The 25,526-nt window shown below is 36.7% G+C and overlaps 1 protein-coding gene across 1 annotated transcript; it reads right to left on the bottom strand.

Moving 5' to 3' along the window:
- Positions 1-12,364: 12,364 nt before the first annotated feature.
- Positions 12,365-13,556, bottom strand: LOC108171853 (carotenoid 9,10(9',10')-cleavage dioxygenase-like). The gene is made up of 5 exons (XM_017328560.3): positions 13,365-13,556; positions 13,003-13,076; positions 12,747-12,883; positions 12,581-12,642; positions 12,365-12,472 (listed from the first exon to the last, which is right to left on the bottom strand). Exons 1-5 carry the CDS (start codon positions 13,554-13,556, stop codon positions 12,365-12,367), a joined length of 573 nt encoding a protein of 190 aa, XP_017184049.3.
- Between the last annotated feature and the right edge of the window lie 11,970 nt (positions 13,557-25,526).

Genomic DNA, 25,526 nt, shown 5'->3' with positions numbered 1-25,526 from the left:
AAAAACAACCTTGAAATCTTAAATTCACATGATACACGACGTTTGAGCCTCAAGACAAAATGTTACGGTCTCAATATGATTTTACTGGACAGGGCGTAACTGGACATGATGTAACTGGAGAGAGTATAATTGGAGAAATAATAAATTAATAATCGTAAGGATAAGTATGAAGAAAGTATCTTATTGGACATTAATCTCTATCATAACATTGGATTAATTAAGGGGTGTGTTATCCATACATCTTTTTTTACTTCTCACACATTCTTTGTTAATTTCTGTTCGTTGATTTTCTTCAATTCATTCGATCAGCCGGCCGAAAATTAGAACGGTGTGTGAGAAGTAAAAAATAATGTGTGGATATCAAACCCTTTAATTAATTGTTTAAGTAAAAAAAAAAACATGAAGATTCGTTTGAGCTTAAAAGCATCTTTCCGTGTCTAATGCTTCTCGATTAGTGGTTGAAAGCCTTGGAGTATGCTGTAGAATTAAATAAGCCCACTGGCCGACAAGGGTGGGCTTTCTTCACACAAAAATTATGAGGGACCTTTAACGGTTTTCCAAATTTTTTCTTAACAATAAACAACCTAATAGCTTATTTAATGAAGATGACTATAACATTAATAAACAGAATAAAAAGTTTAATATGATAAGAAAAAAAACTGCAAGTGGCCCTTTACTACAATGGTAGAATGATGTTGAGCCCTTGCACGACAACGTGGGTTCAAACCCCGTCAGTGGCTAATCTAACATATAATCTAACAAAATCTATCATTTGTCAAAAAATAAAAAAATAAAATAAAACAAGAAAAAAAACTAATAAACTTTGATGCGAGGACCCTTCTAGACCTGACATTTGTGTCATATCCGATATCTTAACGGGTCGTGTCGTGTAACACCTTTTAAAATGAACAGGTAATATGAGCTGACCCGAACTCGACTCGTTAATATTAACAGGTAATATGAACCGTAAGGGGCCAAATGACCATGTTTAGCCTTATAGCCTTGCAAGAAATTATTTTTTTATGAACAGTGCCATGCCATATTTTATACCATCTCCAACCTAGGGGGCCAAAGGCTATAGGTCAAAACATAGCCGTTTGACAAAAAACTCATCTCCAACCGAATGAGCCTATTTTTTACCCCCCTCAATAATTTATTATTTTAATTGAATTAATTTGGTTAATAGAATTAAACTACCATATTAAAATAAAGTCCCAGTAGGACGTGGTATCTATATATCTATATAGGAATCTAGATACCGAGATTTAGTAGTTTCCGAAAGACCGAGTATACAACTTATGGACGTGGTATCTATATATCTATATAGGGATCTAGATACCGAGATTTATATGAAAGTCCCAGTAGGACTAGTAATACCAGAATCAATGCATGCTCAACCATGGAACATGTTTTCAATTAAGTTGAAGTGTTCGCTATATGGTTTGAAATAATATGGACGGATTTGGTACAAACGTCTAAGTGAGTACTTGATCGGAATAAGATATGTAAACAACAAAATTGTGCCCATGCGTGTTCATTAAGATCACCATTTCTGATTTTGCGATAATTGCAATATATGTAGATGACATGAACCTTATTGGAACTCCAGAAGAGATGCCAATGATTGCTACCCACCTGAAGATGGAATTTGAGATGAAGAATGTAGGTAGGACCTATTGTACCAGCTTGCATATTGAGCATTGATAAGCTCACATTTATATATATTTTACATCAAATTCACTTATCTTTTCTTAGTTAGTTCCTTATATTTTTGAGCTATTTACTTTGTTTTTGTATTTTGTGGGATTTTTCAAGCAAAGAAAAGAAAAATAGCACCAGTGAGATTTTAAGTAACAAATTCGTCAAAACTGCCTGTGCAGATCAGCTGACTTTGAAAGCAAATTGTGAACAGCTTGGAATGAATTAGAGAATGAGCCTTATATGCGTGGAAAGCTACGGATGTCTATTTTTGGGAGCATTTCACATATTGTAATATCAGTTTTCTAGAAGAAGTTATGGCCGTTTTAACACTGAAAGGTTCCTAAGAGGCTAAGCAGTTTGTAACTGAAAGCAATAAATCCATTAAATCTAGTAGCCAAAACTGATGCAGCCAAGAACAAGCCAGTTGACACCTATTCAAATATCAGAGGAAATGGAAATAAAGATGAGGATTAAGTGGGAGTAATTGGCATAAAGGTAACCCAAAGAGTTACAATTGTTTTACCATTTCCTCTCACTTATTACCATCACTAAATGGCTGTTAGTGGGTGAGTTAAGGAGAAGAAAATGGAGCAGCAAGTTAAAAAGGCGAAAGGATGCAGGTTGCAACAAAAAAAAAGAAGAGAAGGAGAAAAAAAAATAGAATAGGATGAAAAGGTAAGGCAGCAGCGTTGGGGAAGGAATGAAAGGAAGGAGGAAATCTTGGCATTCTCTTCTTTCGGTTTTATCTTCTCAAACTCATGTCTTTCTTTTGGTTTTATTTGATAATAATGTGTAACTAAATTCTTAGTAGTTAGGGCCTGTTTTGAAGCCCCTAATATGATTGCAAATTTGTTATGACATTTCGTTTGAATTACTTTTATGAATGGATGAAGGTTCACTACTTGTCTCATTGATGAATTCTTTATTTGTTTTCTATGGATGCATACTTAGTAAGCATATCTAGGATTCTAACGCTATGAATATGTGTGTGCCTGCCCTTGTCGAATGAGGACCTACATATGTTCTAGAGTAGTACTTGTTAATTGCGATTAACATGTGAACCAATTTCTAGGATAAGTAAGACAACGCTAGTACTTACGATGCCTTGTGATGACTTAAACTATTTTTCTTAATGATTTCTACTTGTTAAATCTTTGAACACGCCATTTTAGATTGCATGTTAGGAACTAAGTTAAGTTGAAAACACTATTCTCTTAACATACTACATAAGAAAGAGTAATAGGTTGAGTTCTAACATTGAGCCAACTTGAGCATTAATTATCCGAAAATCAACCGGACAAGGAGACTTGTATTCCATAGTCACTTAGTTCTTAAAGTTCCTAGCTGTTTGGAAAATCAATTGGACATTAATTATCCGAAAAGTCAGTGTATTCCGCATCAAGGTTAGCATAGTCTTGTGCTATGTGTGTTGGTAGAGCTGGTTCGGTATGGGATACCGAACCGAAACTAGTATCCCAAATCCCAAATCAAAATTTTTCAGGATGGAAATTTGAAGACCAATCCCAAACCAAAATTTTGGGAATCCTAAATTTCAGGAATCCCAAAATATTTTCGGTATTTCAGGATAAATCCGGATTAATTTTTTTTTTTGGGCTATTGGGCTGAAACTTGACATATTGGGCTTTTGTGCTAAAATTTAGCCTTTTAGATTGAAATTGTCAGCCCAATTTCATAAATACTAATTTGTTATACGTACAAATATGTTATATGTGTGTTTGTGCAAACTATTTGGAGCCACCAATGCAATCTATTTTGAGCCTTTTACTTTATACATACCAATCTATGCAATCATAGAGACCTAATTGAAATATGAAATTATGAATTGTTCTTCAAATATATTCTACTATCAAACTATTTAAATTCAACATTCCACATGCATGTAACAAAAATAAAGTAAGTAACAAACCCAAAAGCAAAAAAAAAAAAATAGTTACAAGCCAAAGTTTCAAAATAAATTAAGTTACAAACCAAAAGCAAAAAGAAAAGCTTAAAGTTCATGAAGATTGTTGGCCCCTTCGACCCCTTGATCTTGTTGATAGTTGTGGTTGCTCCCTTACCATGCTTATTATTGTTGATTGTTGACCCCTTCCCCTTTTTGTTGGTACTCTTCATAAAAAGGAAACAATTAAAGAGAATTCATATCTAACTAATGTCCATACGACATAAACAACACAAACATGTGATTGCAAAATGAAACCCATGCTATATCCTTGCAAGAAGCACAAATTTCTCAACAATGAAGATACAGTACTAACCTTAAAAAGCCTCAATTCAAACCGAGGACCTATCTCCTTAAGCTCAATTCACAGCCAACTTCACCTTATACAAAGACCTCCTAGTGTCAATTGGAGCAAATCTAATACACTTGTCAATTACAGCGGGTAACGGAATGATGCAGTCAGTGCTATAAATCTTAAGATTGAACAAAACCTATTAAAATATTCAAGACAAAGTAGTAGAGAAAAATTGAAGAAAACCTATTAAAGCATTAAAGACAAATTAGAAAGTTGAAAAGTATAAATAAATAAGCAAAAAATTGTGGAGAAAACATGACTTAAAATTTACACCTTTATAATTCCTATTGTTGCTGCTGCATTCCATTGTGTGATGAAGTTTTTGAGTTTTGGGTAAGAAGAGTAACCTACAATTGGACAAAACAATGAAACATACATGATAAAATTTTTGAAATCTGTGTAAATTAAAGCACATAATTCAACCACATAATTCAACCACGGTGCTCTTAAAGAGAGGACAATGCAAACTTTAAAATCATACTAATAATATACAACTTAATTGTGACTTCTCCGTGGAATGGAAGTAAACAAAAAATGGAGAAACACAACACATTTGAGAGGAACATCGCATCACAAAATGCAGGTTTGTCTGCACAACATATATACCTATCGGGAACCTACCAGCAAGAAAATTATTCACATCTCTGCATTTACTTCAGCTTAACATCAAAAAATTCAAGAACAACCATAAATTATAGTTGCCAATTGAAAATTTTAAAAGTCTTTAAGCTGCCTAACAAAAAAAAAAAAACCATGACAAATCATAGCAAATCATAGCCAAACTCCTAAATCGATTTTTTTTTTCATAAACCTTAACCCAATGGTAAACATAAAGGGTGAAGTGCTGATTTAGTCCTTGAATTATCACCCAAGTGAAAATTAAGTCCCTGAATTATTTTTTCGGAAAAATAGGTCCCTAAACTCATTACAAACAGCCAATTTCATCCTTGCCGTTAGATTTCAAGTTTTTCCATCCAATTTTCTGTTAACTTAGGTCATGTGACTTGCACATGACATATGTAAAAATGTAAAATCATCATTTTCTATGCCTATACTCTGGTGTTGGTCTTTAAGGTAATTAGGACTCTTTCAAGAGAGAAGAGAGACAGCGCCTGCTTCGCTCCTCGGCTTTTCTTGCGCTTGGTTGATTATCTAGGTGCGTTGCACTTTAAGACGATTTTCAAACCTTTGCTCAAAAAATTCTCAAACAGAGACTAATCTTGACGAATTTTCAACGTTGGTTGAATGAACAAATGCCTTTCCAACTCAGAGATGGTGGGGAGCCTCCACGTTACAGTAAGTGTATTTAATTTGGTTCATCAAATGAATTTTTATTGAGTACTTAATTTGGTTCAATAAAAATTAAGTTATGTTGTCTCTTTTTATGTTTGCATAGATTCCCTTGTTGTACTAGGTTTTAGGGATTTTGATACTATCAAATTAAATTGGTGTCCGAGTTAGAAAGACATCTGTTTGACAAAAAAAAAAAATTGAATTTTTTGGTTTGTGGTTGAATCTTTGGGATTTGGGGTTTTGCTGACTTAGTGATTGAAACAAATTCATACATATTCTGCTTATTCATTTGGCATATACCATTTTTGCATATTCATTTGGCATAACCATTCCTTCATTGTTTTAGAGAAATAAACCTTGCGGTGATATTAGTTTAGGCATGTCCACATCCAATAATGGCTCACTAAGTTGTGGTATTTGACTATCCTTTTACTGACTATGCAGCTGCAATAAACTTATTCTCCCTTGAAATTCACCATGGGGGTTATTTAGTGGATGACTTTTACTTGGGGGAAAAAGTGCATTGGAAGGACAATATTAGTAAAGATTGTATAACCATGTGGGACTTATGGGAGCTAGTAGAGTATCTTGGGTAAAATAAAAAGACTACAAAGTTCTTTTATATGAAGAAAAGGAAAGGATGGGTTCCTATTGCTTGTGATGCAGATTACTTTCAATGTGCAAAATGTGTAACCAAAAGAAGCATAATAGTGATTTACCTCACAGATAAGTCACAAGAAGTGCATAATATAAAGATTCAAGCATCATTGCAAAATGCTATAACTGAGATCAATGTTGAAGATGTTATTCTGATTGAGGGTTCACATGTTGCTCAAGACGTTGGTTATGTAGACCATGAAGGAGAGTATGTTGCAGATGATGAGTGTGATGAAGAGGATGATAGAGAAGAATATGTAGTTAATGGTGGCGCCTTGGTGGATGTTGAGCTAGAAGTTGATGATGTTGTTGATGAAGTAGAAGAACCTGATGAAGATGATGAAGATTTCAGGTACAGTGATTATGAGCAAAGTGAGGATGAAGATGACAATAAGTTTCATAGATTTGTTGTACTAGAAGATATTGAATAGCAGTATAAAGAACCAAGTGAGGAGGAAACATATGAGTATGATACCGAGGAGCTTAATAGTCTGCATGGGTCTGAATCTGAGCAAGAAAATAAGTTGAAATTGTCGAAAAGTTTAAAAGCCCCAAGATTTAAACAATATAATAGAGATCATGACTTAAGAGATTCAAAACTTTGTTTGGGCTTAGAATTTCCTAGTGTTGGAGAGTGTAGAGAAGCTTTAAATTACTATGAAAATAGTTGTGCAATGATGGTTAGACCTGAGAAAAATGACACTGTTAGTGTTAAGATGGTCTATGATGGTGAATCTGAAGAAGAACCTTGACCTTGGAAGTTGTATGCAAGCAGAGTTAAAAGAGGGCTGACTTTTAGGATTAAGACATTCATCGAAGGTTATACTTGTGGTAGAGAGTAAAAGGCAAAGTTTGCAACCTCAACTTGGTTGGGTGAAAGGTTTGATAAGGATCTTAGCAGAAATCCTAACATGTCTGTTTCAAATTTCATGGAAATGGTGAGAAAGCACTACAACATTGATGTGACTAAGGATCAAGTTTACACAGCTAAGTCATTTGCCGCTGCAAAAATACAAGGAAGCATTGAGGAGCAGTATGGTAAATTATGGGATTATTGTCATGAGGTTAAGGTTCAGAATCCAGGGAGTAGTGATAGTGAAGACAAAATTGAGAGATGATAATCCTATTTTTGAGAGGATGTATATATGCTACAATGCTTGCAAGAAGGGATTCATAGAAGGGTGTAGGACTATGGTTGGGTTTGTTGGCTGCCACATCAAGGGAAACCATCCAAGTTAACTTCTTAGTGCTATTGGGATTGATGCTAATAATGGCATGTTCCCAATAGCATTCGGTATAGTTGAAATTGAGCATAAAGAGACCTGAACTTGGTTTCTTGATATTTTTTTTAAAGATGTTGGCATACTGAATGGAAATGGATGGATATTTATTACAAACAAGCAAAGGGGCTTAGGACTAGCTATTGAGAACTTAATACCTGATGTAGAGCATAGACATTGTATTAGGCACCTTCATATCAATTCAGGTCAAATGGTTATGGTAGTTTGGCACTAAAACAAAGGCTAGAGGCTACAGCTAGGGCCACTACTATTCCTACATGGCAAACAGAGATGGATAAGATCTTGGTACTATCTGAAAGTGCATATGACCGGTTGGTAAAAAGGCCAGCTAAAAATTGGAGCAGGTTACACTTCTCCATTGGTTCTAAGTGTGATATTTCACTAAATAATTTGTGTGAGTGCTTCAATTCTAAAATTCTAGAAGTAAGGGACAAGCCTATATTGATAATACTACAGAGAAGTGTAACCTAAAATTGTAGGTTACTTGATGTTAAGGCTCCCTATATTGTAGGTTACTTGATGTTACAGAGAAGTGTGTCACCTGAAACTTACACTTTCATTCTTAACACTTCTTCATAGTTACTTGATGATAAGAATGGAAATAAAAAGAGGAGAAATGGCATTTATAGGTTGGACCTAAAATTGTTAAGATTTTGGAAAAGATTGCTCAAGATAGTGGATCCTGCATTGCTCAAAATGCTGGGGGAGGCAAGTTTCAGGTGACACACATGTATGGGGCGCAATATGTAATGGATTTAAATAGACACTCATGTTCATGCAGAAAATGGGACCTATGTGGTATTCCTTGTTGTCATGTTGTGGCCGCAATTAATAGACAACAGAGGAGTCCAATCGACTATGTAAACCCAACATACAAAAAAGAGGCATATGACAGAGCTTATGGAATTTTATCTCCCCAATACCTGGCCAAGATTTGTGGGAAAAAACTGTTAATAGACCCATTAAGCCTCCTTATTACCGAAAGCAAACTGGAAGACCAAAAAAAATAGTAGGAATAAAGAGCAAGATGAGATACTAAAAGGTGCTACTAAATTGAAGATGTGTGATATAATCATGTACTGCTTAGTTTGTGGCTCAGATGCACATAATTTTTCCAAATGTCCTTTAAAACAAGGAGAAGGCAGCAACAATGGACAAGTAAGTATTTAATATTGTAACCCATGTATTCCTTCTATTGATATATTCAACTAATGGAAACAAATTCTTACATGCAGGGAAAAGGTAGAGCTAGAAGGACAAAGGGAAGGGTATGATTTTTTTGTAGTATACTTGCAATCAGTATGATTTTGAAATGAGAGAAATTAATTGCATGAGGTGTTTGTGAATATCTTCTTTTAATTTTTTTTTCATTTGATATAGCCCACAAATGCTAATCCAAGGCAACCATCAGAGACAAATACAACCTCTAATGATGCATCCCAAACTAGACCATTGAGGAAGGCCAAGTTACAAGTTGTAAGCACATCTGTTTCTTCTTTTCTTTTTTTTTTCTTTCTCTTTTCATGAAATTGAATCAGTGATATTAATATTCAATGTGCATGGCAGTAAGAATATAGGATAAATTACATAGTATCACCTCAGCCTTGAGGTCTATTACAACCCCATACAACATCTTTAAAACATTTCACTTTCATACCTCGCATACCATTATATTTCAAAATAATACCTTCGTTAGATTTTAAATGCTGACGTGGCTGCCACATTTGTGCCACGTGGCTGCCAAATGTGTGTCACGTGGCAAAAATAATTATTTTTTTTAAAAGAACTTGAACCTTCTTAAAAAAAAAAAGAGCTGAAACACCCCATTGAACCCCCAAACCAGAAAAAACCCAGAAAGAAAACCTCATCCCGGCGGCCCTCCCCACCCCCACCCCTCCCCTCCCTTCCAAAACCCCCACAACCCGCCCTTACCCCCTGGCCCAAAAAAAAAACTAGAAACCATATCCCCAGCGATCCTGAAGTTTAATTTAAAGGTGTTTATGTGCACCCCATGAACCCCTAAAACAAATTCCGTCTTCCCCCCTCCCTTTCTCTTCTCCCCCATCTTCATCTTTTTCCCCCGACCCCTGTACCTGGGGTGTGTAGATGAGAGAATAGGTGGGTGTGGGTGCGAGGGTGAGGTGGGTCATGTAGGGACGAAGGTATGGGTCTGCAACGAGGCGAGCATGTGCCGGTGATCGGGGAAAGATAGGTGCGGCCTCGGGGGGGGGGGGGAGGGATGAGGGAGGTAAGGGGGAATTGAGGTGCGGGTAAGGGGAGGTGGGGGTTTCTGGGCTTGGAGGAGGGAGGTGCATGTAAGGGGGAAGGGAGGTGAGGGTTTATGGGCTTGTTGGGGGTTGCGGCTTTCAGTTGGGTTTTTGTTTTGGCTTTTTTTTTTAAAAAAAAATATTTTTTTGCCACATGGCAGCCACGTCAGCATTTAACAGAGAAATGGATGGAAAATCTAATGGAGGTATTATTTTGAAATAAAATGGTACGTGAGGTATGAAAGTGAAATGTTTTAAAGATGTTGTATGAGGTTATAATAGACCTCAAACCTAAGGGGTAATTTACCCAAGAATATATGTTTGATATTTGCATATAGGGTCGTAGAGAAAGTTTAGTTAAAAGAGGAGGTCATGTTGTCCAGACTACAAGGACTACAAGTGAAGGGGGATCCCAGCACCAATCTATGATGCATCCAAGAGGAAGTTACAAGGCCAATTAGTTATAACTGGAGAACCAAGAAGGTACAAATCAGTGTTTTGTAAAACACTGCCTAGGACTTAAGAAAGGCAGTTCATGACTTGCTTTGCTTGCCTAACCTTGTTTTGTTATGTTATTGGCATGAAGTCGAATTGGTGCCTTAGACTTTATTTTTGGATTGAAAATAGAGAAAATATAGTATGGAATTATTTTAATGAAATTTGTTGTTGAGAGTTGAAATTATTTTCTTGAAATTTGCTTTGGGATGGTCAAATCGAAAGCCCTTAATGTTTGTATAAGATTCCCAGCTTAAAAAGTTGCAAATTAGGCTTTATAATTTCAAATTTTGGGAAAATTTGAGTGGGAAAAGTGAGGAGATGGATGTTTCTTGTGTTTCATAAGTGATGAAATGATGATTTTATCCTTCAAATTGTGTCATGTGGAAGTCACATGACCTAAGTTAACAGAAAATTGGATGGAAAAGCTTGAAATCTAATAGCAAGGATGAAATTGGCTATTTGTAATGAGTTTAAGGACCTATTTTTCTGAAAAAATAATTCAGGGACTTAATTTTCACTTAGGTGATAATTCAAGGACCAAATCAGCAGTTCACCCAAACATAAATATAGAAATTATATAAGGGCTGGAATCATGAACATCCAATCCAAAACATGAACAAATTTCACAAACCCTAATCTAGAATTCGAACCCTAAATTAAATTTCAAACCCTAAATTAATTCCAAAATTGACTTGATTTGGGGGAGAATCGGTGCACAGTGTACTAGATGAAGATAACTCTCAGACTTTGAGTGTCTGATAGAGAGAATCCTGAGAGAGAATCGCGAGAGAGAAAGCGGTGGCTCTGTGTGGTGAAAGAAGGCTCCACAGTCGGAGACGATAGTAATAGTATGGTGTGGTGGTGGGCCAATGACTGGCTGGAGTTGAGCTTCGAATTCGAGACAGAGAGGAAAGGGCTCGGTGGCTGAAGGAGGGAGGTTGGCTTCAATTGAATTGAAAGTTATGAACAAGCGATGGAGAGAGAAGGCTGGAGAACCTTAACAATGAATGGATGGCACATATCATTTTGAATCAATCCAATGGTTGACATTAACTCTAACTATAATTAAATATATATATATATATATATATATAGTATATAAAAAAATATATGTATATATATATAAATAATAAATAAATAATATATATTTTCGGTTCGATATGGCATTCCGGAAATATTGAGGAGACAATCCCGAATCTCGTACTAAAATTTCGGGATTGGTTCGGGATATCATCCAAAAAAATTTGAGAATTTCGGTTTGGGACATTTTTTGATTTGGGATTGGGATTTTTTCAATTCAATACGGTTTGAGATTTTCGGGATTTTTTTCCACCCCTACATGCTGGACACGTGATGGATATACAGGTGCTTGTCTGTTGGACAAGTTCATTGAACACTGACTGTCCAAGAAGGTTAAACGTATGGAAGCTTACCACATGTTAAGTGTTACAAAGCTTATGGTTGTAGTATGCATATAGTTCTTAGACCTGAGGCATCACATGTATCTTATATTTGTAGATAAGAACTTTAATTTCACCTTAAGACCCTCCATGAGATTGTTGAGCCCATAGTCTGATAGTCGGGTTCATACGTATAAGTGCGAAGGCCATTCAGTCCTCAATTATCTATTGTAACCGTTAGACAATTCATTCTTCAGTTGACTCTCCTTATTAAATTAGGAGTATTTGTATAATTTGTCAAGATAGTTACAGTATGCATCACATTGTAACACACCAAGAATTTCTCTAATAGAATTCTGTTATTCTCTATCAAATTATTTTCCTCGGCAACAATAATCTAATATTCACGATCATATTTATTTCAATCACTTCACACAACCACAACACCTTTATAACAAATTTACCAAAACTCACACCGGTTTTCTTTTCTTTTTTATTGTTGTTGTTGTTACAATCACTTCACAACTAGAGTTTACCAATCAAACAACTGCTTTATTTTACATCAGTTTATTATGACAACACAATAAAAACACATTTTTAAAAAGCATAACAATACCAAACTAATCCTAAGTGGGTGATGAGATTGGCATGAAAGCTCCATGAAATTTGTATGGAACTCTACAGGGCAATGTAATTTTGGCAACACGCTCATTGGAAATTTTTTTTGTCTCGATCACATAAACCTAAAAGGAAAATATATTAAATTTACTAACTAGTTAGCACTTCAACGCATATAAGTGTGAATCAATCTAAACAAAATAACAAAATTTCTAAAAACAAGACTTTAAATATTATTATAGATAGATATACTTACTTGAGATATGTTGGTATCTTCATTGTGAACAAAAGTGATAAGCCATCCATCATCTTCTTCAAAACCCCCCTTGTTTTGGGACAAAACAAGCTCCAGTGCAAAAGCTGTTCTCCTCAAACATGTGAGTTTCCACCTTTATTGCCTCTTCTAATTGGCCTTCACTACTCTAGTAATCCATGAAATAAAGTAATAAAGAATGTTAGTCACATATTCATGCATAAAATTGCAGGAGAAAAATTATAATGAAAACATGTCTAGGCCTAATTGATTATACCAAAGAAACATCAGCTGGTTCTTCAAAGTGTAGCTTGGCTAGACCATTATATTTGAGCATGCCTGAGAGACATACCGCCATAGATAACCATTAATGGTCTGAGAAAGAGCAATTTAATTAGAGAGTGCAGTTAAGTTATTGTTTGGGAAAGATTAACCCTAATTACCTGAGGCAGAGCTTACGACGGAATCAATCACTTGGGCGTAGCCATATCTATTTTTAACGCCGGAGAAAGCTCCATTGATCATGGAAAAATCCATACAAAACCTTTTTCCAGTGAGATATATCTCATTGACTTCCCCACTTTGCATGTTTAACTCCATTCATAAGCATGAGAAAATAAGTTTCCATCGTCGACTGATGAGATAGTATCATGATCATTTTCTTTACTTGGACTTGTAGGCTTAAATTTTCTTGGCAACCACCCAAATTGTGTCGATGCCATGTCAGGTCCTGGTATAATTGAGTCCAGAGCTTTACAACCCCACACTACAACCTGCTCATCCAACAAACAAAAATTAGATACCAAATGCGGTTTGGCTTCCAAGTTAATTAGAGAAGTCTACTGATTATTACGAGCAAAGCTTTAGACTCACAAAAATGACTCATTTGCTGATATACACTCTAATATAAGTGTTCTCACATACAACGGAACGACCCACCTCTATTAAACAGCATGTCAAAAAATGCATCTCAGTTTTATGTATACAAATAGTAATTACTGGATTATTATTCCTCCAAAATAGTGAAAGTTCAAATAAAATTGCCAATTTGTTTAAGTTACCTCATCACCATCTTCAAAACTATTGATTATGTGAAATGTGCAATTGGGTTCAACTTTAAACCAGTGTATTGAATCTGCATTGCCGTAGTGTGGCATCGCACTGATTCGTGCATATCCTTCATGATTGTACTCTAATAATCTGCATATCAAAACCAGCACATCAAGCAATATATTTAAGAACATTGTATGCATGTTTTCATGGGGATATAATCAGAAAGTGTAGAGTGGAACTATGAAGGATGCGTCACTTACGGGCCTCAGTTAGCGAGTCTGTTTATGTCAAAAGTTAGAGGAAAATCCATGAGTACATTATACCTGCAAGCAAAGTATGCATGATTTTGAGTTAATTAAGTGGCAAAAGTTTGCTTAGAGATTAACAAAAAATTATTACCGCTTGCTTTGAATACCTCTCTGTGATCCCTCCCTAATTCATGGAAAAAGCTGCTCCTGCTGAGTTTGAGATCTACTTTGTGAATTAGCTCCTTTCCATCAGCTGAGCAAGGGGAAAATATGCGACACATCAAATTTTCTAATGTCTATTATGTTATTTTGAAGTCCTAGATTATTTCTAAATGATATTTATGAAATGTGCAATGCTAACTGTTCACACCGTATTCACAATTTCTAATATAGGTGAGTCTTACATACAGTCATAGGTCTATGGCTGTTAGAGAGTGTAAGCAACACAATACCTGAAATTATTCCAATTTCCATATATGGTTTACTGCGTCAAATCCGTGAATGACTAGCTCCTCTGAGCCGGGAGCTCTCTGGAACACTGAAAAGAAAACAAAAGAGAACTAAGTATGTGACGATACGTACCAATAATTAGTATATAATTTAAAGTGAAAATTAAGGGCTATATAGAGCACTAAATATGTATGTTTCTTCATTTTAATCCTTAACAAAGATTGAAATTTTATTAAAATTTTGTGTTGGATTATATATCGATTATAATTCCTTGATTATATTTCTACGTCATCATAAATATTGAACTTCATATTTGTTTGTTTTTAAATTCTTAATTGGTGCAAGTGGCCATCTACCACAGTAGTGGAGATGAGTGTTACCCTTGCACCATGGCGTGAGTTCGAACCAGGTTGGCTTCCTAATCTAACAAATCTTTTTTTTTTAAATAATTCTTAATTGGTTTATTGTGACAACCCGTCCAAAATTTTATTATTTTATAAATTTTAAAATGTGAAATTACGAGAATACCCTAGAGGCGAGGATATTGATTTCCGTTGATCACTAGTTCATGACACGTATGAATTATTATTGCGATTATTTTAAGGGGTGGTTGGAAAGAAAAAAAAAAGGAATCGGGGAAGAAGAAGGAAAAACGAAACAAAGGAAAATGAGGGCTACTGCCCAATTAGAAAAGAGAAAAAGAAGGGGCTTTTGCCCAATCAAGAAGAAGGAGGTGTGGAGATGACCAATGGGAGAGCAGGAAAAGAGGGGAAAGGAGGGAGGTGCAGAGCACCTAACCAACCAATTCGACCCGTACACCCACGACAACCTGGTTTCGAACCATTGTGAAATTCCGGCCACTTCCACCATATTTTCAAGCGAAATTCACCCATCCATTACGCATAACCTCTTTCATAACCTGCCATCTTCCATTTCCACCCAAAATTAGAAGGAATTTGGTTGAAGTTCGGTGGAAAAACCACCATGGGTGCGGGAAAGGTTGCTCGAGATCCACCAAATCTGAAACAATTTCATTCAATTATCACTACCAATAGACTTCCCTTGAACTCCTGAACAAAACCCAATAGGTTTTAGGGGCGGCGGAATGTTAAGGAGGAAGAATCGAAGCACACCCTTTATAGGGTTTTCGTCGAATTTTCATGAAATTGAGGTGTTTCCCGGTCAAATTGGCCTTGGCCACAGATGACGATAGTTCGTGATGTCTCGATATTCGTGTGAGGGAGTCGTAGCGCAGACCTAAGGTGAGTAGGTCTTTTCTCTTCTATCGTGTGTGTGTGTGTGTATATATATATATAGGCTTATTATATTAACACCCCACAAATTGTTGAATAAACCCCACATACTTAATACACCCCACATTTGCTTTTTCAATGAAAAATTATCTTAAGACACCCCACATACTTCCCTATAATACCCTAACACCTCACATTCTCAATATATACTTTACATTTTCCACATGCACCCCATGTTTTCTATACATTCCACATTTCTCAAATCTTATAAAGCTTTTGATTTGGACAAAAAATGCCGCTGAAATTTTGACAAAATATGCTGCTTGGGATTTAAAGCATATGTGGATTGTTTTCAATTCCACCATTAAAACCAATGTCGTTTGCTTTTAATATTTGGTGGTCATTTTAGATGTTTAATTCTTCATGTAATCCATGTGATCCCCAAAAGATGAATACGAACATAGAAACTTGAATAACGTAGCAAAAGTAAGATTAAATAATTATCGATGTTGTCAAAATCACTAAAACAATAAAAAAAAATGAAGTCTTACCTCATGTGAAGCTTCCGAAACATCGATTTCGTGTTTCATTCGTAAAAAATAATTTTTCTCAATCAACGTGTTTGTAGTTTCATTGGTTAGATTTTTGTTCAACAATGGAGAGTCGGAGAAATTTTGATAGTTAAAAGTGATTTTGAGTGTATTTAGAATTTTTATTTATTTTTTAACTTGATAAGGTCAAAATTGTCAATGCATAATAGGGTAAATAAGTCATTTAATATTAAATTTTAATGTGGGGTGCATTCAACATTTTGTGGGGTGTTAATATAAAATGCCTATATATATAAGATAGACATCTCCTCAAACGTTTATAAATTGAATATTTCATATAATTACTGTCAATGCTTTGAAGTACTAATGTGAACTACGAATGACTTGATTCCTGTTTAGGGTACGTAGGCAGTCTAACAAGACGTTAGATGGAGCCATATAATAAATGAGACTAAATAATTGGGACAATAACCTTGTTTGGGGAATTGACCAATGTGAGGGACATTGGTCGAAAATGTGAGAATTATCCTTATGATTTGGTAGTTAATTGTTGTTCATAAATCAATGTGTGAAGAACCAAGGAATTGAAGTAAGGAAACGTAAGTAATGTTAGTTAATTAAACTAGTGTCTAATTGGGCTTATCACCAATAATTATTCCCGAAAATAAATAGTTTGGAAATGGGACGTTACAGATTATGCATTTCACGCCATGTTATATATATACTTGAAAATACTATGTTATAGTTGAGTTTTAGATTGCATCATGACATATTCATATGTGTATTACCTAAACCTAATTATTGTGAATGCTTCAAAGTGCCAAATGATGATGCGGATGCCCAGGTAAGCTTCAGGTGAGTACATGTTGATGATAGTGATGGTAGTGAGTATGTTGATGAGTTATTGATTGGCTAGCATGTTGATGAGATATTGATTTAGTCGTACAGGTCACGTGAGGTGACTCCGGCTAGTATATTGATGAGATATGCGATGAGATATGGATAAGTCGTACAAGTCACTATAGGTGACTCCGACTTACATGCTAGCAATGATTGATGAGATATTGACGAGATATGGATAAGTCGTACAGGTCACTATAGGTGACTTCGACTTATATGATAGCAATGATTGATGAGATATTGACGAGATATACATAAGTCGTACAGGTCACTATAGGTGACTCCGACTTATATGCTAGCAATGATTGATGAGATATGTGACGAGATATGGATAAGTGTACAGGTCACTATAGGTGACTCCGACTTATATGCTAGCCATGATTGATGAGATATGTGATGAGATATGGATAAGTCGTACAGGTCACTATAGGTGACTCCAACTTATATGCTAGCAATGATTGATGAGATATGTGATGAGATATGGATAAGTCGTACATGTCACTACAAGTGACTCCAACTTGAGTGCTAATATGGTTTATTAAGCACATGATTATTTATATTGCTAATGAGATGCTGAGTAGTAGTATACTTTTGGGTTTATTATTGGTATACTTTTGATTTCATGCTTCTACGTAGTATGACATGCTGGAAACTATACAGATTTTACAGCGAGGGGTTACTACCTTTGATAATGGAAATGATTTTGAAAATCTTTGTTTTGACCACTCATATTTTCTATTTATGCACCCCTCCAGGTTCTAGCAGCAAGGTTTCCGTATCGACGAGGATTCGTGGCACTTCCCAGTACAGGTGGCTTCTTTTGATGGTATAGTCATTATCTTACCTTACTGTACTTTACTTATGCTCTGTATCACGTGTGAAATGGGTCCAGACTTGCTCACCGCGCACTCGTGTACTTAGGCACTTTTAGATTTTAATTTATTCACATTTTATACATTATCACACTTTATGGCTTCGTCACCTTCTAGGTGTCGGCCAGCACGGCTCGATTCGAGGTCCTAGTGGACATTGCAGGTCGAGGTGTGTCATTTATATACCAAGTCAAATGCATCTAAACCATGATACCTACTAGAATGCACTTAAATCATAGTATCTAGTCGCATGCACCTAAATATGTAATCATAGTATCTAGCCGAATGTAACTAAATATGTGATTATGGTATCTATTTGAAAGCAGCTAAATCTTAGTACCTACTTGAGTGCACCTAAATTATATACCTATTTGAATAAACCTAAATCATAACTTATGCATCTAAATATTCATATCTAATTAATGCATTTTTTTTAGTTTAAAAAAACTTCTCATGATCGAAAAAAGTGATCGCATGAAAATTTTATACATGGTCCTCTTAACATTAGAAAATAAATTACAAAATGCTAGTGAGAATATGGAATAAAATCAATTTGAATGAGAATATAGCAAATTTTATATGAACCCGTATAACATTTTTCTGCATAACTTACTCTCTACACACCTATATTATTTTTTATTAAAAAATTAATATCCCTTTAAACCTGAATTTACTACCTACACTATCAACACAAATCCAATTGAAAATGTAAATTCTTCTATAAACGGTACTCATTTAGATAATAAAATCCCAAATTTAATAATTTGGTGAAGTTTGTACTTGTTTATAGGAATGAAAGCTTTCTGGAGTTCGATTTCTATGGACAAGTTGAATATTTGGTGAAGTTTCTACTTGTTTATGAATCGTCCATATACTAATAATAATATTTTTTTAGTTTCCCCTTCAAATTATATGGCTTGAACTTGACAAACAGCTTTGAAAATCTTTCAGCCTCCATCCTCATCTACACAATGCCATTGTTACTCCTCTGTACATTTCTCCATATCTAGTAAAAAAAAAGAGAAAACAGGAAGAAGAAAATAATAATATTCCCTTTATAATATTTGCTGAAACTGCATGAAAGGATGAGAAAGACGTGGAACGTGGAATTATAATATTTGTCAAAAATGCATGAAAGAGCTGGGGAAGTCATATTTGCCTAAACCTTCGAGGAAACCAAATTGGCAGGCGAAACCAAACTGTATGAAAGGATGAGAGAAACATGGAAGTATAATATTTGCCTAAACCTTCCAAGAAACACAATTGGCTGGGGAGGCTTCACCACCATGTACACTGCGAGACCGGCTAGAAACCCATCTTCTCAACTTCGAGCGTTGTTGGCCTTTAATTGAAACCTAAAAACCTATCTTCTCAACTCTAAACAATTGAAATCAAAAGAAAAACTGCGCACTCCCTAATTAGAACCCTTAAGAGGCCCTAATAGTTTGGAATTGAGTACGTTGAAAAAAGACATACAACCTTGGCAAGAACTACGGCCAGGCAGCCTTGATGGTAGCCGGATAAGGTGGCCGCCTAGGGGGCTTCAAATTTTTTTTTAATTTTTTATATATGATATAGATATGATATATATTAATAAGAGTAAGGCATATTAATTAGCAAATGAGTTGCTATTGTGGTGCAAATAGAACGTGTAATGTTTCTACGTATTTGTAGTTCGAAACCTGGTGATATTGATATAATAATTAATTAGTAATTAGAAATTATTCACCCAAAAAAAACCTATATGAATGTATAAAGTATTAAAGTGCCTAAGAACTCGAGGACCCATTTTTAGTGGCTCGCCTTGGGCCCCTAGAATCTCAGGATCGGTCCTGGCAAGAATGATTTTAAGCGGAATGTATGACTCATGCTCCTTTAGGTTCTTTAAATTTTGTGGGTCGCGTAGCTAGAGATCAGCGAAATAAAAAATTTGCATAAATCCATTCATACCTTAGTTAGAGGTTTCAAAACTTCAAAACCACTTGCCATCGATAAAATAAAATTTGCGTGATGGTAGGGGTTAATTATTGAGAGTGGGTTGATTAACAAGTTTTAGTTTTATTGTTACTTCCATCTTGTACTTGATGGTATATGCAATAGGAAAAAGACAATTCACGCTTAAAGTTTAAATTAGGTGTTGTAAAAGGTTATTATGGATTCAAATAAAATTGCACATAAGCTATAATAATGATGTCTATGATTGTTAACAGAAAAAAAAAAAAAATCCGTTTTCAATACAAACGTCCATAAAAGGGTATATAATTGGGGAAGAGATCCCCTCCGGATCTCTCCCACCAAATCCTAGGGATCCGGAGATCCGGACCCTTGAAATTTGATACAATAGCTACAATTATTATAACTTTTAAAGGGGCTCTCTGTTTGTAGCCGTTTGATCAAATTTCAAAAGCCCTGATCTCCGGATCCCTATGATTTGGTGGGAGAGATCCAGAGAGGATCTCTTCCCATATAATTGGAAGAATAAAATAGAAAGCAACAAATATATATATATATACACACACCTTAGCGTGGCTGGTAAAAGGTCTGTTCCAAGCTCCAGAGAAATCCCAGTTGCCTAAAGTTTCTAATGTAATGATGTGAATCTCTTGAGGTATGTGATTTTCTGCTACGGAGTAGAACTTCCCCGAATGCTCGAAAACATTGGTGTTGCTATAATACTTGTTCACTTTGCCAAAGCTCAACTCGAAGAAGCATCACGAACTATTAAGGGGAAACTTAAAATTATCGGGGTTATATAGATATCTACTTTAAGTTGATAGATGTGAAAAATCCTAATAATTTATATGAAAGAGATATATGAAGGTACTGGTTCTGAAATAAACTACGTTATTAAGTTAACATGCCTACCAAATTGAGGAGGTAAGCGGCCAAAATAGCCGGCGAGTTGCCGCCTATGGTGGGAAGAAAAGACGGCTTGTTTCACTGTTTTTCAAGCTTGAACGTTCCCGTTTCAACGTGTCTGTTGTTGTACCGGACAGTCCAGCCTCCATCACTGACATCGCCATCCCTACTAAAATATAAAGCATGTAGTGTTTGGGATAAAACTTGAACTTTGGGCTTAAAAGGGGTTAGCCCAAAAGAAGGTCCAGAAGGAGGAAAAGTCCAAGACCCAGCCGAAGCCCAGAAGAATGAAGGAGCCTTTTTCCCGACTAAGTGCAGATCACTCAAGCTACTTTCTCACCTACCTAGAGGTCAAGTGGTGTAGACTAGCCAGCTAATCAGCCCAAAAGTACTTTACAATGGCAGTACAAGTAAAAAGTTGATGAGTCACTACCCTTCAGAGGCAATCGGGCAAGATTGAAGCTACAGGCAGCCAAGCCAAATCGTCTATAAAAAGAGGAAGAAAAATCAGAGATAAGGACACTCAATCAAACAAACAAATACAAGCACAAACTCTGCTCAAACCAGATTTGCCTTCACGAAGCTGTAGTCAGCCCCCAAGCCTTCATCCTTTTCAGGATTAACCTTCACCAGAAAAGCCTTTGTAAAAGCTCTGCTACCCTATTTAAATCTTGCTGTAGTATCGATTGTCTCTTATAAACTCATCTCCCAATCTCCCCTTCTAGCCCTCAAACCCTTTGTAAATCACAAAGAGAGGAAGTTGCAAGACGATCAGTCGTGCCCGACAAGGTGAAACCTTGCCCGACCTCCTTTGTTTTAGTCTTTTCATTCATAAATCTAGTAATATGATGTATATTTCCATTTGCATCCAAGTTATTTATAGCCAGCTTATGATTAAAATACTTCTAAGTTCTAACCATTCGGGCAGACAAGATTGATCAATTAAAAGTCCTTGGTCTCAAGGCATAAAAAAGAACTTTATGTGGACTTAACCCATCCACGACAGTCCTTGATAACAAGAAGTCTGAAGTTACTTGGGGCGCAAGTAATTAGCCTATTTCTTAGTTTTACTTCTGTTATATCATGATTACCATAGAACGCTTGAGTATAGAATTAATTCTGATGGGAAGCCTCAAGGCCTATACCTAAGGCCCGACAAAGGCACCTATCTGAGTTTGTTCTGCTCTGCGGGCTTGGGCGATTAAAGTATAACGGTTGTGATACTTCCGCAACAATGAAACAACCAATATATGTTCGAGTACTTGGTTAGTTCTGGTTAGAAGCCTCAAGGCCTACACCTAAGGCCCCACAAAGGCACCTGTCAAAATTAACTTGGTCTCTCGGGCATATATAATCAAACAATTGAACATCTGTTTACATCTGTCATGCTAAAGATGGCAGTGGCATGCCTGAACACTTAAAGTTAATTTTGATTGCGAGCCTCAAGGCCTACACTTAAGACCCTACAAAGGCACCTTTCAGAATTAACTTTGTCCTTCTCTTATAGTCCGCCAATAAGTAAAAGCCCGACAGTCAATATCAACCGGCGTCAACCTCTCAGGGAGCTGTGTGCTTGTTGGCCAGGAAACGTCCCCACTAGATATTCCTCCAGACGAACATAGTTTTGGCATGCCCGGTGGGATCCACTTTTCAATCTCGCATGTCAAAGAAGAAAAGCCATAAACCTTACAGAAAGAGTACTAAGTACAAATCATCTAAACCTTTGCTACAAATGACAAATCAATTAGGAAATCCTTCTTCTCCATTAGGACAGGTGGTCTTGGAAAGCCCAACTTCATCTGGAAGGTCTGAAGGAAAATGAACTAATGAAGAATTGCAGGCTACTATGATACAAGTGTTGAAGAGCATGGAAATGATTTCTTTGGAAACTAAAGGAGAAGTAAGTAGACTTTGTACCTTAATGGGGAATCTACAGAGGAAACTACATCTGGAGTTTTCTACCCCAAAAGGTGCTTAAGGAAGTGTGATGAGCCAGGCTACCTCCGAAAGTGAACCAGTTATCCCCCTATTTCCATTATTGGAAGAAAAAAAAGGATAGGGGAAAGGAAAAGGAAGTTCTTGAAGGAAGTTAACCCATAATTGAACCGGTTCTAGAAAAAGAATTCCCTAGCTTCCCATTATTATCATTTAATAATAGGAAGCAGAGCGAACAAGAAAGAACGAGGTATGGGATGCCCATAATAATCGGAGAATCTAGCGGAAAAGAAGGCTTCGTCACCTCAGATAAGCCTCCTCCTTATAGGCCACCTCCGTTGGCTAATAAGGGAGAAGGAGTCAACTGGAGAAAGCCCGAATCAAAAAAGGAAGCAGGTGCGGGCAATGACCGAAGCCTAAAGAATGAGGCTGCTCTTATCTTCCATAATAATAATACAGCTACTCAACAATTGAGGGAGGAGTTGGCTGAATTAAGGAAGACGGTGGCTTATAATGCTTAGCCACGAGCTCCTCCAGTATTCAGGGTTACTTATTAAAAACCTTATCCTGAATACATTGATGAGCAAACCCCATTTCCTCTCAACTTCAAAATGCCCGCATTCCCAACATTCACAGGAGAAGATGACAGTGTGTCCTCTAGAGATCATATTTTCAAGTTCTCCAATCATTGCGTGGCATATGAAGACAACCCGAACTACAAGTTGAGATTGTTTGGAAATTCATTGGCGGGGCTAGCATCTCAGTGGTACTCTCTATTACCCCTTAACTCTATTGCCAACAGGGGGCAGATGGAGATGGCCTTCTATGAACAATTTTACAGAATAGAACCAGAAATGACTATCAATGACCTGGTTGAAGTCAAACAATATGATCACGAGTCCACAAAGGATTTCATGATGAGGTTCTGAAAGACAAGAATGAGATCTCAATTCCCTGTTAACCAAGCTCAGCTTATATTGATTGCTCAAAAGGCTTTGAGATTACCTTTGAGGAAAAGGTTCTATGATACGCAATTTAACGAGTTACAAGAGTTGGTAATCGCCGCTACAAAGTATGAAAGGTTGCTGCTAGAAGAATAACAAGTGAAGCATACTTCCAAGGTTCCTCCCTTTTACAAAAACAAAGCTGCAATTCATTGTGTGGAGGTAGAAGAAGCAAGGCCAGAGCATGAAGATGACCATGGTAAAGAAGAAATTGATGTTTGTGCTGCTGACATGACCACGCCGTTCAAACCATTGATAGTGAAAGGGTTGGTTCAACCCATCAAAGACCAGAAAATCGTAATGAACGATGGAGGGTTCGTCCCTATGAAACCTCCCAAGTACCAGAGTTATTCATTTGACTTGGCCAAAACACCTGAGATCTATGAAGAGCTGGTTAGGGCAAGAATAATTTTGCCCGACAGTACTAAAAAGATGCCTAAGCCAGAAGAGCTAAGGGGGAAGAAGTATTGCAAGTTGCATTATACCTTCAACCATTCTATAGCCAATTGTGTCCAGTTCAGAGATTGGATACAAGACCTTATAGTGAAGGGAAAGTTGTTACTTGACAAACCCTAAGCTAGTATGATGGTTAATACAAACCCTTTCCCAGAGACCCCTATCAACACGATCAACCTGGTTTGGGTAAAGAAGTCGGGGTCATCATTTGTTGCGAAAAAAGATGGAGATAGATCCCATGTTGCCCCAACACCCCCACATCAATAATAATAGCACCAGAAGAATGACCAATTGATCATGATCAGGTCCTGAAATTGGTATTAGTAAGGGAAGCAGAAAAGAAAATAAAGAGGGGGCAAAGAGTTGCCCAGATATAGAACATGGGATTTAAAATTTTAATTTGGATAAGGCCATGAGCAAAGCAAGGCAAGTAGAAGCAAAACACATGTTCATTTTGATAAAAAGAAGGGTTACAAGTGATCCTAGTCTAACAAATTTACATCTTCACTCAGAGTAATTATTCGGGAATGATAAGTCTGCATGATTGCAAAAATTCTACCAGATTCGGCCAGAACAGTGTTGCTACTAGCGAGTTGAGATCTAGTGTGTTCTAGCTCTAAGTTTGACTTCTTCACTTCTTCAATTTGATGTTTAAGGGTGCCAAGAAGAGTTGTTTGCTCAGCCTTAAGAACAATAAGTTGTTCTTCCAACTTCTGGATTTTAGAAGTTACCACTCCAATCCTTTCTTTTGTCAGCAAGCCCTCATCCATCAACTATTCGACCTGAGTAGAAGTACTCGATTCCTTCTCCTTTAAGCATTTTACACGATTGGCTTGTCTCTCAGCTCTCTGATGTTGATCATTGAGAGTCATCAGGTTCTCGAAGAAAGAGAGAAAGGAATCATGTTGGGTTTTAGATAGTTGGCCGGCCTTGAAAAGCTCTATCGTAACCTTCTCTATGTCATGAAGAACCTTAAGGGTGAACGAAGCTGAGAAGTCTTTCCTCACCCATTCTTGGAAAGCTCGACGTTGCTCTTGAAAGCCGGAAGGTTCAGAAGAACGCTTTGAAGATTTCAGCCTTGTCTCAAGTTGCCCGAATTCTTTAAAAAGTTTGGGCAAATCAGCAGTTGTTGAAAATGAAAAAGAAGGGGGAGGGGTTCGTACTCCAATTTCTTCTGATGGAGTAGTAACCACTGATGAGGCGACTTCGGCCCCGGTCCTCTTCATTCCAGGGAGGGAAATCCCTGTATCTCCAGAAGTTGAAGGAGGCCGGGGGAACTCTGTTTTATACACCACACGTGGGGGAGATTTGCCCGAAGCCTCTCCTAGGGCCTGCTGCAAGAACCAAAGAAGACTAGATTAAGGCAAGAAAAACACTTAAGCAGTTTAAAGTTGAAAGAAACTTTGGGATGAAGAAATATGCCTGAATGGGCCCTGGGTTTTAAAAGGAAGAGTATCAGTTCATGTTTGAGGAGGAGAATCACTACCACCAACAGGGGAAGAAAAAACTGTGCCCGGACCTTCACCAATGCCCTAGGAGCATCCAGGGATTACAGAAATTGTTAGTAAACAGGTTATGAAAAGAAAACCGAAAGAAAAATATATCCATATTTGAGTGTGAGGAGAAGAAAGAGGTTCATCGG

The sequence above is a fragment of the Malus domestica genome, chromosome 08, assembly GCF_042453785.1.
Source record: "Malus domestica chromosome 08, GDT2T_hap1".
NCBI lineage: Eukaryota > Viridiplantae > Streptophyta > Magnoliopsida > Rosales > Rosaceae > Malus > Malus domestica.
Note: the sequence above shows the minus strand (reverse complement) of the source record. Positions and strands in the feature narration are given on the sequence as shown.

Bases quoted from the DNA above. Each gene is read 5' to 3' on its own strand.
- LOC108171853 (XM_017328560.3), bottom strand. From the start codon at position 13,556: ATGCATACAATGTTCTTAAATATATTGCTTGATGTGCTGGTTTTGATA. The intron at 12,643-12,746 runs GTAATTAGGGTT...TATGTCTCTCAG, and splicing joins CGTCGTAAGCTCTGCCTCAG to GCATGCTCAAATATAATGGT. The intron at 12,473-12,580 runs GTATAATCAATT...ATGGATTACTAG, and splicing joins AACCAGCTGATGTTTCTTTG to AGTAGTGAAGGCCAATTAGA.